Source organism: Megalops cyprinoides, chromosome 13, assembly GCF_013368585.1.
Source record: "Megalops cyprinoides isolate fMegCyp1 chromosome 13, fMegCyp1.pri, whole genome shotgun sequence".
NCBI lineage: Eukaryota > Metazoa > Chordata > Actinopteri > Elopiformes > Megalopidae > Megalops > Megalops cyprinoides.
The window spans coordinates 1,877,501-1,878,100 of NC_050595.1; the positions used below are offsets into that span (position 1 = coordinate 1,877,501).

General features: G+C 49.3%; 1 protein-coding gene across 1 annotated transcript in view; it reads left to right on the forward strand.

The window, feature by feature from the left end:
• Positions 1 to 600, forward strand: part of nrn1la (neuritin 1-like a) — a 25,769-nt gene extending 25,169 nt beyond the window's left edge. The window contains exon 3 of the mRNA XM_036544592.1: positions 1 to 600. This exon is cut by the window's left edge and continues 42 nt beyond it. Within this exon, the coding sequence (XP_036400485.1) occupies positions 1 to 238 (238 nt within the window). The 3' untranslated portion in view covers positions 239 to 600.

Consider the following 600-nt stretch of genomic DNA (forward strand, 5'->3'; position numbering starts at 1 on the left):
GGGGTGCCCGGACGAGGCGGCGGCGGTGTGGGAGTCGCTGCGGCAGGAGTCGAAGAAGATGCAATTCTCCGGGAACCTGTACGACATGTGCGCCAACCGCGCCCAGCCGGCCACCACTGTGCAGAGCCCGCCCAGCCAGGACCAGACCAATCAGGAGTCTCTAAAAGCTCACGCCCACCGCAATGACCGCGCCTACATCCTGCTGCTCTCCCTGCTGATGCTGCTGGCTGTGATGTAGCCACACCCCAGGGAGGGGGAAAAGGGGCCGGGCAAGTGGATCATTGGACAGGCCGTTGATAGGAATCAATACACATGTACATGGACAGTGTCATGTTTCATAAGACCTTCCCCCATTTTTCAGGGGGAGGGTTTTAATTCACTAAAAGCTGCATCTCAAGTTCTATTTGGCAAATTCAAATTCTTCCTAAAGCAAATGCACCTACACACACACACACACACACACGCACACACACTGATACACAAGCATGCACACATGCATATATTTATTATGACAAACAATATTATAATCATCAAATACCAAAATACTGTATCTAAATAATAATCATAAAATGTCTTATCAGTTAGTTGCAGAATAGTTCA